We start from the raw sequence: 15,539 nt of genomic DNA on the forward strand, positions 1-15,539 counted from the left end.
ACTCTGGGCTGCAGTTATAGTCTATAAGTAGGAAAAACTCCTAGCATTATGCTTTCACTTATTTACATTTTAGTAGACGGTCCTATCCACAGCAACAATTAGGGTTAAGTGCCTTGCTCAAGAGTACATTGACAGATTTTTCACCTAGTCACCTTTCAGTTACTGGTCCTGTGCTCTTAACCACTAGGCTATCTGCCACTTGAAAATTCTAGATATGCCTGCACTTCAAGTCATAACAGACAGCCTTCCAAATGGCCTTCGTAGTCTGACTCTGTTTTGGCAGGATGAATGGGTTAGTTTTTCGCTTGCTCTCTCTCTCTGGGTGGAGGCCCTGAGGATCTGGCCCCACGGCCAAATGGCTAGTCAAAGTATAATGAGGATTTGTGGAGAGATGTGGGCTGCTGTTGTTCTGAACCCAATCCCATCTGGGGACATCCCCATCTGTTCAACACAAGCTTCCAGCACACCCCCGTACGGTTACCTCAATGGACTCCTCCATAAGCTGCTCTAACTCTATGTCAGTGACAGAAGGGCCGCCTCAAAATACAGTGAGCACCAAAAGTATTGGGACAGCGAAACATTTTTGGTTGTTTTGGCTCTGTACTCTGCTACCCCCACAAAGAAATGCTAACCTCCCCTCTTATTGTAATGGTGAGAGGTTAGCATATCTTGATATTTGTGCGTCTAACTTTTTCACTCATCATTATTCACAATTCATTCAGGATTATCCGTAATCATGGTAGCATCCACATTAATGTAGAGAAACATATTCTATTCGTATTTACAATAAAACTGACTGCAATGACACAATATACTAATTTACCATTAATTTCTATTGGGCAAAAAACTGCAAATGCATCCAACAGGTTACTAGGGTCGCAAGCTTGATATAGTGCTAGGAATATGGGGCCAAATACTTAACTTTGAGCTACTTTAATACACATAAGTGAACTTGTCCCAATACTTTTGGCCTTCTAAGCAGTTCACCCTGACCTCAACCCCCTCGAATTGGGACACCGACTGCGAGCCAGGATTAATTGCCCAAAATCAGTGCCGACCTCACGAATGCTCTTGTGGCTGAATGGAAGCAAGTCCCCGCAGCAATGTTCCAACGTCTAGTGGAAAGCCTTCCCAGAAGAGTGGAGGCTGTTATAGCAGAAAAGGGGGGGACCAACTCCATATTAATGCCCATGCTATTGGAATGAGATGTTGGATGAGCAGGTGACCACAGACTTGTAGATATAATAGTGTAATTATTGTTTATTGACATGTTGTTTATTGGTGTGTTTGACAGGTCGTCATTGTAAATAAGAATTTGTTCTTAAAATGTGACATAAAACATGATCTGGGGACCGTGATGTAATAGATAGGAAGAAGCTTGCGGTTGCAGTGCTGTTTTAAAGTCAGTGTTGTTGTTATAATGTGTTATATAGTTATAGTTGGGTATATATATAAGGGGCCCCACCTGTTGTTCTTGTCCACAGTGATGCGGTCTCCTCCAGGGATAAGCTCCTTAACCTCCGTCAGACCATAGTACTCTCTGGTGATCTGGGATGGACACAGTGGGGGTTAGATATCATCCAGTCAGGCAACTAAATGTCATCCATTTCTACTGCAGCATCTGATTTGGCATCTGAATGTTGTGAAGATCTTTCTGTACAGTCATCTTTTAATGGGTGATGACATGGTGTTTCAGGAGGGAGTGGGTTTATGTTTTGTGTGGGGTTCAGACATCTCCAAGAGTTGGTACAATTCACAGGACTTACAGCAAAGTTTAGACAAAATGTCTCCTCAACGTCATCTTCCTCATGGTCCAGGAGCTGTTGTAAACTCCTAGAGAGAGAACGAGAGACATATTCACTAACACATGACCGTAGAGAATGTTCTGTCTCACTATGGTGAGAAAACAAAGAGAGGAGGGCTAGAGAGAGAGCGCAAGAGAGAGCGAGAGAGAGGGAACGCAAGACAGATAAATAGAAGCCCAATGTCATCCTCATCAAAATTCCTCCCACATAGCTGCGTCTTGAGGTAAAGACTCATCCAGCACACTTTTCACTGACACGGACAGCATCCCTCCCTGGCAGCCTCAGCCATCGCTAAAGACTTTCTCCCTAACCTAGCTGGGGATAACACACTCTCCATTTTAAGGCCTCTGCCCTCAGTAGCATTTAGTGACATCGCTAACGTCACATTTTAGCGCTTACCCTGGTGGCCAGCTGTGTTCTGTCCCCAAAGCACCTGGATTATCTGGGATAGAACAGAAGAGGGAACAACAAGGCTTCCTGTAGCGCTAGCCTGTTTGAGTGCTAACGCTAGCGGCTAATAATAGACAGTAATGGAGAATGCCGGCTATGCTAATTCTAACAGCTAATAATAGACAGTGATTGAGAATGGGTGCTACGCTAATGCTAGTAGCCAATAATAGAGACTGATGAAGAATGGGGGCTATGCTATGCTAACGCTAGGAGCTAATAATAGACAGTGATGGAGAATGGGGGCTATGCTATGTTAACACTGGGAGACAATAACAGACAGTGAGTGATGGAGAGTGTGGGAGGGGGACTACGCTAAGCTATGCTTGCTAGGGAGATGCTAGCCAACCCTAACACAACATAGGACGTATGCATGGAGTAACAGAGCCAGGGATAGGGTGCCAAGGGGAAAAGAAACTCCTCGTTCTCTCCAGACCCAAAGGGCAGCCAAGTGGGATGTCTCACATTCTGTTGAAGTTGGAGCGAGGATGGGAGTATGCTGCCTTGCTTTGTATGGGCTGTGTATTGGATTGGTGTTCTTATGGGTTGTGGAGTTGAGTTTTTCTGAACAAAGTACTCTGAACTCCAGTAGTCTGTGGAGTAGGTATTTGATATCCAGTTATCTTTGGGCTCCCTAGTGGCGCAGCGGTCTAAGGCACTGCCTGTGCTAGAGGCAGACACCCTGGTTCGAATCCAGGCTGTATCACAACCGGCCGTAATTGGGAGTCCCATAGGGCGGTGCACAATTGGCCCAGCGTCGTCCGGGTTTGGCCGGGGTAGGCCGTCATTGTAAATAAGAATTTGTTCTTAACTGACTTGCCTAGTTAAATAAAAATAAAAATCTTATTTCAACTCAGAGTACTAGGAGTACACAGACTTAATAGAGTAAAGAAATACACCAAATGTCAAACCAACTGTCATTAATTTCTCTTCCTTCTTCACCACCACTTAGATCAAAAGCCACAGCTGTGTCGACTCTCTACTGCCTCGGTCTTAAGTGTACCTAAAAGTCAAGCCAAGAAAACAACACAACCCATGACAAAACAACAAGACACTATTCATCGTCTGGGTTGTTTTGTGGCCCAACACTCCCCAGGGAGCCAACTCCTTAAAGAAGGCTGTCTTTTACTGTGACACGCTCAAGGGCCGATGCACTGCCCTAATTGTAGTCCTCAGACTGGTAATCTAAGGATAAAAAGCTTCAGCAGTAACCTCCGGACCATCTGCAGACAATTAGACCCTAGGCCAACCGCTGGGTTACGTACAGTACAGTGCATCCAGAAAGTATTCACAGCCATTGACTCTTTCCATATTTGTGTGTTACAGCCTGAATATAAAATGGATTAAATTGAGATTTTGTGTCACTGCCCGACACACAATACCCAATAATGTCAAAGTGGATTTTTTTTTAAATGTTTAAAAATGATTAAAAAATGAAAAGGTGAAATGTCTTGCAATAATAGTGTTTAACGTGATTTTTTAATGACTACCTCATCTCTGTACCCCACACATACAATTGTTTGTAAGGTCGCTCAGTTGAGCAGTGAATTTCAAACACAGATTCAACCACAAACACCAGGGAGGTTTTCCCAAACTTAATTTTTTTTTTAAAGAAGACTTTTGAGCATGGTGAAGTTATTAATTACACTTTGGATGGTGTATTAATACACCCAATCACAACAAAGATACAGGCGTCCTTCCTGACTCAGTTGCAGGAGAGGAAGAAAACGGCACAGGGATTTCACCATGAGGCCAATGGTGACTTTAAAACAGTTACAGAGTTTAATGGCTGTGATAGGAGAAAACTGAGGATGGATCAACCACATTGTAGTTACTCCACAATACTAACCTAAATGACAGAGTGAAAAGAAGGAAGCCAGTGCAGAATACATGCATCCGGTAATACTGCAAAAAATGTGGCAAAGAAATTAACCTTATGTCCTGTATACAAAGTGTTGTTTGGGGCAAATCTAACACAACACATCACTGAGTACCACATTTTCAAGCATGGTGGTGGCTGCATCATGTTATGGGTATGCTTGTCATCGGCAAGGACTAGAAAGTTTAGGATAAAAAGAAACTGAATGGAGCTAAGCACAGGCAAAATCACAGAGGAAAACCTGGTTCAGTCTGCTTTCCAACAGACACTGGGAGACTAATTCACCTTGCAGCAGGACAATAACCTAAAACACAAGACCAAATATACACTAGAGATGCTTACCAAGACGAAATGTAGAATAGAATGTTCCTGAGTGGCCTAGTCACAGTTTTTACTTATAGATCGGTTTGAAAGTCTATGTCAAGACTTGAAAATGGCTGTCTAGCAATGATTAACAACCAACTTGACAGAGCTTGAAGAATTTTTTAAAGAATAATTTGCAAATATTGTGCAATCCAAGTGTGCAAAGCTCTTAGACTTACCCAGAAAGACTCCCAGCTGTAATCACTGACACAGCAGTTACAGCAGAGACAAACAATCTCCTCCTGGATCAAGATCCCTGCTGCCAAAATTTGTTTTGTGCATTTGGAAAGAAAGTGTGCACTGCCAGGAAATACCATATACCCTAGTATGGTACAGGAATGGTATGAAGATCTGGATGCCGCCCAACCCTAAGCCCAACACTCAATTATTGCCTTCTGAAGAAATGTTGAGTTTACACAATGTTTTCAAATAAGGAGAGAAGGGGGCATTTAAAAAAATAAACCCAGAATGAAATCTCTCCGCACCCAAGAGGAAAATACATTTATACAAACAGCATGGACAATCAATATACCTAATGGCAGTAAAAAGATTGTGTTCAACACTAAGTCATTTTTAATGAATGAAGAACACTCACTTTCCATGTAGAACTTTTAACAAGATGTGGCTAGGGGGAGTTAGCATGCAAGTCCATCCCAGCCTAGAGGCCTCGTGGCTGGGCTATGAATTCACATTACCTGCCCTCTGTGGGCGACAGCTCCTTGAGGTCCTCCAGAGTGGGTGCTACGCCCAGTAGCTTCTTGTAAAGGACCAGGGGGAAGTGGAGGTCCACCACGGTGCTGTTATAGATGGCCAGCCCACAGATGATCCCTATCAGATTGAACCAGTTGTGCTCTACAAAACACTGGGCACAAACAGAGAGAGACACAACAAGGAAGTTAGATAGAGAGGCAATGCTTTGTTGGGTGCATAGCAATAGTCTTAAGAGCCGTCCTCTTCTTGTTGCTCGTTCCTCGCTGATCAGAAAATACAGGAGAGGTGAAAGTAACAAGATCGAAGCCTACTGAAAGTGTTGTATAACTGTTAATCAGTATTAAGAGAGAAAAAAAACAAAAGGACTTGAAACTATTGAGATGTACACCTTGTTTACGATGGAAATGTAGGCTGGCATACCACCAACGTTTTTAAATCCAAACCAAGATGTCATTTGTTTTATTCAACCACTTCATTCAATAATGTTCACCAACTGGGAAATGTATTATTGGGCTACTCAGAATTGTTGTTGATTCATTACGCATTTGTGTTTCTGATTAAAACTACATATGAATAATTACCTATTATGCCTTTCTAACAAAATATTGTTGATGAACCCTACAAACCTATTCTGAGCCTATTCCACTTCATTTTATTGTCACAGCCCCGTTTGAGTTCCTCCTTCAAATCACTACTCTGTCAATTGCGAGTGTCAAAGGGTTCATAGACATTCATTAATTTTCCCACGACCCAGGTTGCTATTTTGTATACGTGAGTGAACGTTCCCGATGTCGCCTTGCCTCGCATGGGTGTCCCTTTTCCTGGAAAACGCTGACCTACGCCAACTCACTCCGATAGGACGGCTCTCATTACATAAGCGGTTCATATTTCAATACAATAATTATTTCTACCCTCAACAAACCACAACAACAAATATGACCTTTCTGGCCTAGTGGCATGTCCCTTCACACAATAGAATGTATCCAACTTACAGCATAATGGACAGGCCACACAGCCAAGCCTGGGTCGGGGGTTAACAAAGGTCATTGAAATACAGACAAAAGGTGTTACAAGACACCGGTAAACAGCTAAACACTCAGGTAACCAAGACCAACCGTGTCTATTCAGAGCATTTGGAAATATTTTGAAACGTTGTTTGTGACCTTGTTCGGCTTTGAAAACGCATAATGTTGTTTAGATTTAGAAGATAATGAAATTGACCCTTCTGACATGTTGAGGCGGTTAGCTGGCTTCCAGAACATGAGTAGAAGGGATTTGACAACTAATATGACCTTGGTGTTGCTTCATACAATAGATACGGTCCGTGTCCCAAATGGCATAGAGCACTATATAGGGAATAGGGTGCCAATTAGGATGCAGTCAGACAGACTAACATTGGTTTTCTACAAAGAGCCAATTCTAAGATGTCACAGTACCCCATTAACGGTTAGACATGTTTTATTGTCATTACTGTAAAAGAGAATGTGTTCTTACCTGGAGACATAAAAAAAACACTTATTCAATAGACTGCTACACTGTTCGCTTGCAACACTTCCCTTTTTTATTTTATTCCTCTAGCAACCGTTGCTAAGGTCAGTGAAGGCATTTAATACACTTCTCTTGAATCATGTACTATACTCCAACGCACTTGCAAGAAATATTTAGTTCTACATCCCTTTTCAAGTACAGTGTTTCATTTATTTTGTATTTTATTTTTTGACACAGTATTCTGAGTAACATCAGTACTATATTTAAGCAATAAGGCACCTCGGGGGGTGTGGTATATGGCCAATATACCACGGCTAAGGGCTGTTCTTAGGCACGACGCAACGCGGAGGTGCCTTATTGCTATTATAAACTGGTTACTAATGTAATTAGAACAGTAAAAAGACATGTTTTGTCATATGTTAGCGGTACAGTGTTGTGCAGTAGAAGCGGTCACACAGGAGGTTGGTGGCACCTTAATTGGGGAGGACGGGCTCGTGGTAATGGCTGGTGAGGAATAGGTGGAATGGTATCAAATACATTAAACACATGGTTTCCATGTGTTTGATGCCATTCCATTTGCTCCGTTCCAGCTATTATTATGAGCCATCCTCCCCTCAGCAGCCTCCACTGAGTGGTACATGACTCACTTTATCAGAGAACCAGAGCAGGTTGGACTGGGTGTACTGGGTGAACATGCCGTACACAGGGTCCATCAGCTCCTTCAACAGCAGTAGGAAGAACTCCTTGGTTACCCCCCCTGCATCCACCGCCTCCTCCCCATCAAATATCACCTAGAGGGGGGAGAGAGGGCCTTAGTTCCTGTAATTAAAGTGGCACTAACTGTTAAGTTCATGTTTTAAGTATCCCTATACTTCTGTTATTACGGGGCTATCACTCAGTCAAGAGTGCGCCTGCGCAGGGAGTCTGTTCGTTCATGGACCTAGCCTTGAGCGTAATGGCTAGCTTGTAGTGTGTTCATATAGTATAGTAAACTTTGTTAAACTGGAACCTTGTCGTCGTGTCATTTCGAGTTAACACTAACTGAGCCCAAATTCTCTGTCAATCACTTTCTCATCTTCAAGTGATATCACCTTAGTTCCTGTAATTCAAGTGGCACTAACAACAGTGATATGGCCTTAGTTCCTGTAATTGAAGTGGCACTAACAACAGTGATATGGCCTTAGTTCCTGTAATTCAAGTGGCACTAACAACAGTGTGCAGCCGTTGACAAACAATTGATGATTGGTGGTGTTATCTTATTTCCCTTTGATTACAAAGATCTCTCCTAAAAAAATCTCTCCATGTCTATTTACGACACACTACATGACCTTTGTGACCCTGAGAGGTGCTGAACTCTGACCTTGAGGGGCTTCTTGAGGTCGACGTCAGAGTAGATGGTGAGCTCTCTCAGCGCGTCGCTCACTAAGTGGTCCCTGCGTACGTGGAGCACCAGGAAGGGGTTCCGCGCCAGGAGGGGTTCCAGCGTCAGCAGCATGAAAACGTTATGCATGTTGGCCCCGCTCACCGCCATCTTGGAAAAGGTCACAGACAGGGGAAACGATCAAAAATATGTCCCACCCCACTCTCCAGTGTAGGAGATATGGACGTTATTATTATTATATATTTTTTTTTTTTACATAAAGTGTTTAAAAAAGGACAAGTGCAGTTAAATGGTCTCCAAGGGACATGATTCATTCTTACATTGTCTATAAAAACGAGTTATTTTATCACGGCAAATGTCAACATAAATCAGTTTCAAACTTGAGTTAACAGTGGGAAACTTTTATATAATGGTCCTGTGTGGCTGGGTTGGTAGAGCATGGCACTTGCAATGCCAGGGTTGTGGGTTCGATTCCCACGAGGGACCATTACTGATGAAAATGTATGCACTCACTACTATAAGTCGCTCTTTACCAGAGCGTCTGTAAAAATGTACATATATATTTTCCAATCCTGGCTGTTACCTGCATCTGTAGCTCAGCGTCAGTTTGCAGCATGGTGGTCTTGGCTTGGGCATTCAGTATGAACGGGTAGGCACATAAAGTCACTGAGCTCTGAATGGAAGAGAAGAGAAACGTTATCGTTTGAAGAGATGTTATCTATATGCTAAGAGAGACGTGGCATTTACACTCATTTGATTAGAAAACAGCCTGTATACCTGTACTGCTGGTGTTCTCATTTTCTGAAAAACAAAATTATAAATCATCAACTCAGTTCTGTCCAATTTACTCATGAAAACTATATTCTAGAGGATCATAACAGTGTATTCAGATTGACAGCTGATGGCAGGGGCATGGCTGTCTAGCTATACTAGTTTACTAAGACATTGGCCAGAGCTACAAGGCACAAAGGTGAAAATATGAGGGTGGGGACAACAAAGTCTCTGTGCTCTTCCTAGAAAGGGCCTACACAGTTCAACAGATTCTACTATACAGGGAGAAAGAGGGAGTGAGAAAGAGATGGAAGAGGTATAGGGGTAGGGGCTAGGGGGCTCGTCTGTGAGAGTAGCATCCCATTGGATTAGGATGAGAATTAGATCATTGGACACACACACACACAAAATTCCACAGGACGACATCATCACGAGAAGAGAGACACAGAGAGAGAGAGACGTAGAGAGCTCCAGTACTCACAATCTCTGCTTTACTCAGAAACCACTTGAGGTAGTCTTCCTGGATGTCCACCAGGGTGGTGATGTCAGGGATATAGAAGCGGTTGTACTCCACATGCCCGGCCTTCAGGTTAACCTGGACACACACACAGCAGCACAACAGCCCTGCTCAGAACACACACACCCATAATTATGCATATTCTTGATATTTTCCCACAATTCTGTAAACTTGTTTTTTGCATTACCGACATTCTTTAAAAAAAGGACACCTCGTGTGTTCCTAACCTTTAAAAAAAGGATCCTATTCGCACAGTAGACCTATGTTTAAGGCCGGGAATCATAACACCTCTTGAAGTTTCTCCACAAGCTTTAGTATAAAACTAACTTGTGAAGTATCTAGAGAAACTTTTACGTAAAGAATGACCTAATGAAGTTTCCCCATGAGCATTAGCAGGAAACGTTACCTTATGAAGTTTCTCTAGAAGCTTTAGCGTGGCACTGGTGTAGTTTTCTAGGAAGACAGGGACGAGCAGGGCCTTTCCTCCGGTTAACAGGAACACCACGATGCTCTTATACATGTCCACCAGCCTGGAGAACACACCGCCGTCCACCAGGCACCACCAGTTATCTGCAGGGATCCAGAATATAACACACCACCAGTTATCTACGGGGATCCAGAATATAACACACCACCAGTTATCTATGGGATACAGAATATAACACACCACCAGTTATCTACGGGGATACAGAATATAACACACCACCAGTTATCTACGGGGATCCAGAATATAACACACCACCAGTTATCTGTGGGGATCCAGAATATAACACACCACCAGTTATCTACGGGGATCCAGAATATAACACACCACCAGTTATCTACGGGGATCCAGAATATAACACACCACCAGTTATCTACGGGATCCAGAATATAACACACCACCAGTTATCTGCGGGGATCCAGAATATAACACACCACCAGTTATCTGTGGGGATCCAGAATATAACACACCACCAGTTATCTGTGGGGATCCAGAATATAACACACCACCAGTTATCTACGGGGATCCAGAATATAACACACCACCAGTTATCTGCGGGGATACAGAATATTACACACCACCAGTTATCTACGGGGATCCAGAATATAACACACCACCAGTTATCTGCGGGGATCCAGAATATAACACACCACCAGTTATCTACGGGGATCCAGAATATAACACACCACCAGTTATCTACGGGATCCAGAATATAACACACCACCAGTTATCTACGGGGATCCAGAATATAACACACCACCAGTTATCTACGGGGATCCAGAATATAACACACCACCAGTTATCTACGGGGATCCAGAATATAACACACCACCAGTTATCTACGGGGATCCAGAATATAACACACCACCAGTTATCTACGGGGATCCAGAATATAACACACCACCAGTTATCTGTGGGGATCCAGAATACAACACACCACCAGTTATCTACGGGGATACAGAATATAACACACCACCAGTTATCTGCGGGGATACAGAATATAACACACCACCAGTTATCTGCGGGGATCCAGAATACAACACACCACCAGTTATCTGCGGGGATCCAGAATATAACACACCACCAGTTATCTGCGGGGATCCAGAATATAACACACCACCAGTTATCTGCGGGGATCCAGAATATAACACACCACCAGTTATCTGCGGGGATCCAGAATATAACACACCACCAGTTATCTACGGGATCCAGAATATAACACACCACCAGTTATCTACGGGGATCCAGAATATAACACACCACCAGTTATCTACGGGGATCCAGAATATAACACACCACCAGTTATCTATGGGATACAGAATATTACACACCACCAGTTATCTGCGGGATACAGAATATTACACACCACCAGTTATCTATGGGATACAGAATATTACACACCACCAGTTATCTATGAGATCCAGAAAACAAGACAACACATCACATTCCAGCATCTTTTAAAGGGAACCTGCAATGACATTGTATATTTAAAAGTATGGCAGAAGTGCCATGTGATGCACTGTACACATGAAGTGTATACCATTATGACGGTTGAATAACTGCCATTTTCCTGGGACTGACTGTGCAGTACGGAGAAAGAGTATTTGTGGTAGACTGAGGTGTACAGGGTATACAGTATCAAACACTGTTCAGCACATTTGTGTGCATGAGGGTATTTGTCTGTGCGTCCGTGTATGTGCATATTTGTGTCAAATCAAATGTAATTGTCAAATGCTTCATAAACAGGTGTGGACTAACAGTGAAATGCCTACTTATGGCCTTTCCCAACACGCAGAGAGAAAAATAAAATAAATAATAGAAAGATAACACAAGGAGTAAATCTACAATGAGTAACGATAACTTGGCTATAAACACAGGGTACCAGTACCGAGTCCATGTGCAGGGATACAAGATAATTGAGGTAGATATGTACATATAGGTAGGGGTAAAGTGACTAGGCCACAGGATAGATAATAAACAGTAGCAGCAGGTTATGTGATGAGTCAAAAAAGCTTGTGCAAAGGAGGGTCAATGCAGATAGTCCAGGTAGCTATTGATTACTATTTAACTATTTAGCAGTCTTATGGCTTGGGGATAGAAGCTGTTCAGGTTCCTGTTGGTACCACTTGCTGTGCGGTAGCAGAGAGAACATGCTATGACTTGGGTGGCTGGAGTCTTTGACAATTTTTAGGGCCTTCCTCTGACACCACCTGGTATAGAGGTCTTGAATGGCAGGGAGCTCGGCCCCAGTGATGTACTGGGCTGTACGCACTACCCTCTGTAGCGCCTTGCGGCTGGATGCCAAGCAGTTGCCATAGCAAGTGGTGATGCAGCCAATCAAGATGCTCTCAATGGTGCAGCTCTAAAAACTTTAAGAATCTGAGGGCCCATGCCAAATCTTTTCAGCCTCCTGAGGGGGAAGAGGTGTTGTCGTGCCCTCCCCACGACTGTGTTGGTGTGTGTGGACCATGATAGATCCTTAGTGATGTAGACACAGAGGAACTTGAAGCTCTCGACCTGCTCCACTACAGCCCTGTCGATGTGTGTGTGCGTGCGCACGTATGGGTGTCTGTGTGCATGCAATGTACATAGTACATTAACATGTGATTGTGCATGTGTGTGTGCTTGAAATGCAACTATGTTCCCCCCCTACCAAGCACTTTGCTGGGGTTGGCATCCAGGCGGAGTATGGCCATGGCTAGGGGGATGGTGAGGGTGATGTAGTTCTTGGAGTCGTGCAGGGCGGGACACTCCGACAGGATCAGGTAGATCCTCATGGCCTCAACGTCAGGGGGAGAGCAGGGCAGCTGGGGGATCAGCAGGCTCTCAAAACTCTTCGTGGCCTGGCAGGACAGAGACACATGGATGGAGGGAGAGAGAGACGGATACATCACTTTAAAATCATCCATCAAAATATCACCTAACAGCTGTCCATACAACCGGTTAACTGTACATCACAATGCTTGTTATTTTCATTTGCTAATGGAGATGCAACTAAATGAGTATATTATGATATGAGTTAAGTAGAGTACCTGAAGTTTTATACATTTAAACTATAACTGACCGATGGCGAAGAATTGGGAGATACTTGATATTGATTAAGAAATGCATTTTCAACTTTGCAATACTGTACCAACACGCTACAATATATATTTTTTTTTAAATGTCGGAACAAGGATAGCTTTTTTACAAAATCTAAAGGATTAGCTGGACTCGATAACAGGACAAAAACATCACAGGAAAATGTTTTGGGAGAGGCCTCCTGTGGTTGGCTGGTTGCTAATGCTGCCTGATCTTCATAGAACACAATAAATCAAGTTAGGTTGAGAAGCCCCAAAATCCCTAACATATTATTAGTGGGCTAGCTAGCTCTGAACCTCATGACCTCAGTCCAGTAGGCATTCTGCGTGAAACCATCAAAACCCAGCAGAGTATGTGTTGATCTTACTGAGATGATGTGTAATGTGTGCTGTACCATTTCAGAAGTCAACGGGGGACATAGTTCATATGTGGCATGGGAATTCAATGCCGTGGCCTATGATACTCTCCAGCCATCAAAACAAAGCGTAGGGGGCGGTGTACCCTGAACACCCCTATTTTACTCTACTACATAGCTCAGTCCAAAGTGCTGCTGGCTAGGTCTAACAGACGCCGTACACTCCTAGAAAAAAAGGTGCCATCTAGAACCTTAAAGGATTCTTCGGCTGTCCCCATAGGATAAAAAATAACCCTTTTTGGTTCCTGGTATAACCCTTTTGGGTTCCAAAAAGGGTTCTACCTGGTATCCAAAAAGGGTTCTACCTGGAACCAAAAACGGTTATCCTATGGGACAGCTGAAAAACCCTTTTGGAACCCTTTTTTCTAAGAGTGTAACGGTCAAAAGGTGTTCCAAAACCAGACAAATCAAATGTTATTGCTCACATACACATGGCTAGCAGATGTTAATGCGAGTGTAGCGAAATGCTTGTGCTTCTAGTTCCGACCGTGCAGTAATATCTAACAAGTAATCTAACAATTTCACAACATCTACCTTATACACACAAGTGTAAAGGAATTAATAAGAATATGTACATACAAATATATGGATGAGCGATGGCTGAGTGGCATAGGCAAGATGCAGTAGATGGTAGAGTACAGTTCATACATATGAGATGAGTAATGTAGGGTATGTAAACATTGTTTAAAGTGACTAGTGATACGTTTATTGCATCCAATGTTTAATTATTAAAGTGGCTGGAGATTTGAGTCAGTATGTTGACAGACAGAAATGGCTTTGTGTCCTTGGATTCAAATATTGCATTTGAGTCAAAACATAAACCATGACTCTGTATGATAGGGTTGCCATGACAATGACCCTGTAAAGGGGATTTGTAAATGCCATTATTCGCTCAGTTCAAATCTACCGGCCTCAGCCATAACACATTTATGAGTAGATGGATAGAACCAAGTAGCTTAACAGTCAAAACCCGGGGCACATCTCAATTAAATCTAGAATATTTAATGGTGAAACAGCCACGTCCGTTTGCTATATTACAACAAAGGAGTTACTGCAAACACTGTTTTTTCCCATCTAGACATCACTGCACGCTCGATAGAAGAGCACATGTACTTCTTCTTCTTTTTACCATGCAGCGCGACGCTCCTCAGCTCAACAAAAACAACAACGGTGGTGGGGTGGCCAGTGGCGCCGCTTCCCCCTACTGCAGATTCCATCTTTAAAGCTGCAATATGTAACTTTTTGGGCGACCCAACCAAATGTACATATAAATGTGAGTTATAGATCTGTCATTGTAAGCAAGTTAAGAAGCGGTAGATCTATGTGCACTATTTCTATGCTTCCCGTTTTTAAGTTGAGTTTTTGCGTCTTTTACTTTTGTACACAAGCTTCAAAAAGCTGAAAATACCAATATTTGTGGTTATGGAAAATATATTTCACAGCGGTTTAGATGATACAATGATTACCTACACTATACTTGCTTGTTTTGTCACGTAAACTGAAATCAAGCGAACTATCTGAATTTTAGCAAACAGGAAATGGCTGAGCGATTTCTACATAGTGCACCTTTAGTGTCTAAAGTGTCTTCTCCTTATCTCCTTTCCTTCACCTGCTCCTATGTGAAAGAAGCAAAGACCTGAAACCCAGTGGGCATCGTTCATATTGCTTTCACTGTGTTTTCATATCAGTACAGATGATGGAAGGAGGAGGCCACTTTAACTATGCATACCCAGGTTTTTGAGCAAAGGGAGGGTCCCGCTTTCAGGTATTGGGATAAGACATGGTACAGGAGAGTGGAGACGTTACCTGCTCCAGTAGTCTGGCGAAGGGCGGTTTACTGAGTGTCTCAAACAGCAGGCGGACTGAGTTGAGATCGATGCCAGGGACTTTAGGGTTGGTCTTAAAATGGCTGTCATCACTGGGGGAACAAACAAAGAACAAAAGAGCCTTTAAGACCAAACCCACCAAAAAATTACCTAACAGAAGAACCCATGATAAACTACCCAGACAGGGGCCATATATTAAATCTAGTCAGAGCCTCCATGTATTTAAGCCCATTCCAAACCACATTCACTCCTTTATCTTGTGACCTCTGCCAGGGGTGTTGTGTGTGTGAGAGAGAGAAACACCACAAAGCCCAGAAAACTCAAAGGCATGAAGGACAGCGACTATTTACAGACAACCTCCAGATATTGAT

General features: G+C 43.0%; 1 protein-coding gene across 3 annotated transcripts in view; it reads right to left on the reverse strand.

The window, feature by feature from the left end:
- Positions 1–15,539, reverse strand: part of herc3 (HECT and RLD domain containing E3 ubiquitin protein ligase 3) — a 32,708-nt gene that overhangs the window by 6,474 nt on the left and 10,695 nt on the right. For all 3 annotated transcript variants that reach the window (XM_071407556.1, XM_071407557.1, XM_071407558.1), the window contains 11 exons: positions 15,149–15,260; positions 12,500–12,689; positions 9,769–9,932; positions 9,327–9,440; positions 8,852–8,875; positions 8,658–8,747; positions 8,054–8,224; positions 7,341–7,484; positions 5,190–5,356; positions 1,767–1,833; positions 1,466–1,548 (listed from right to left, as the gene is read on the reverse strand). In XM_071407556.1, coding sequence (XP_071263657.1) covers positions 1,466–1,548; positions 1,767–1,833; positions 5,190–5,356; positions 7,341–7,484; positions 8,054–8,224; positions 8,658–8,747; positions 8,852–8,875; positions 9,327–9,440; positions 9,769–9,932; positions 12,500–12,689; positions 15,149–15,260 — 1,326 coding nt within the window. The remainder of the gene's footprint in view (positions 1–1,465; positions 1,549–1,766; positions 1,834–5,189; positions 5,357–7,340; positions 7,485–8,053; positions 8,225–8,657; positions 8,748–8,851; positions 8,876–9,326; positions 9,441–9,768; positions 9,933–12,499; positions 12,690–15,148; positions 15,261–15,539) is intronic.

The sequence above is a fragment of the Salvelinus alpinus genome, chromosome 6 (genome assembly GCF_045679555.1).
Source record: "Salvelinus alpinus chromosome 6, SLU_Salpinus.1, whole genome shotgun sequence".
NCBI classification, from domain to species: domain Eukaryota; kingdom Metazoa; phylum Chordata; class Actinopteri; order Salmoniformes; family Salmonidae; genus Salvelinus; species Salvelinus alpinus.